At 48.5% G+C, this 930-nt stretch overlaps 1 protein-coding gene across 1 annotated transcript; it reads right to left on the minus strand.

Moving 5' to 3' along the window:
• Positions 1-282: 282 nt before the first annotated feature.
• On the minus strand, positions 283-690 carry pmchl (pro-melanin-concentrating hormone, like). The gene has a single exon (XM_054613003.1). It carries the CDS (start codon positions 688-690, stop codon positions 283-285), a length of 408 nt encoding a protein of 135 aa, XP_054468978.1.
• Between the last annotated feature and the right edge of the window lie 240 nt (positions 691-930).

Consider the following 930-nt stretch of genomic DNA (forward strand, 5'->3'; position numbering starts at 1 on the left):
AAAACTATCTAACCAGTTCTTCCATGCCATCACTTAGGAACAGATCTGAAGGTGGAACTGTAACCTTCATAATCTCAGTTTTAAGAGAAAGAGTTAAGTAGTGAGACAGATACCAAACATGCACAAGACATAAGGCAGAATTTTGTATTTTTAATGATTAGATCTGCAATAATTTCAATATAGATACATAGATTATTGGATTATGTTGCAACTCAGTGTGAGGCAGAAAGGATGTGGTGGTCGTCCGCTGTTAAGGTGCCTAGACGAGCAGAGCAAACTGTCCTAGACTTCCCAGCACGGCCGATACACCCGTCCCACCATGCACCTCATTGTGTCCCTCCTCAGGATGGGGATGCTCAGTTCCTGGCTGGCGTCTTTCTGCCCGATGACCTGGCCGTTGTCGTCAGCTCTCCGCTTGTAGATGGACAGTCCGCCGTGCAGCACCCGCAGGTCCCTCCACAGGCTTGGATCGGCGATGACGATTACCCTCGGCACTCTGGTTTTGCCCGCTGGGACCAGGTCTGCGTCGCCGAGGTCGTTTTCTGATGCCTCGTTGCTCAGCAGTGATGCGAAAGTATCCATTTCCAAGGGGCCATCGTCAGTCTTGCCCATGGGCAACGCCACTGACAACGCATAGCACTCGAATAACAGTGCTGCGGCGAAGATGACGGACATGAGTGACTGTCTCATGGTGAAGATCTTCCAGGAGGTGCAAAGCGTTGGCTTCGGGGATGGGTTTCTTTCCAGTGCTCTTTGCTTCGTTGTTCTGACCCAGAGATCGTATCTTCCTCTTTTATATCATTTCGGACAAGCTGGATAGGCCACTTGAATTGTTTCTTATCATAGCTTCTCCTGTTGTGCTCAGGAAATTAGTTAAAAGCATTAAAAGGAAGTTGGGCTGATGTCTTGCAGTGTTCAAGAGTGTTGTTT

The sequence above is a fragment of the Anoplopoma fimbria genome, chromosome 14 (genome assembly GCF_027596085.1).
Source record: "Anoplopoma fimbria isolate UVic2021 breed Golden Eagle Sablefish chromosome 14, Afim_UVic_2022, whole genome shotgun sequence".
Taxonomy (NCBI): Eukaryota; Metazoa; Chordata; class Actinopteri; order Perciformes; family Anoplopomatidae; genus Anoplopoma; species Anoplopoma fimbria.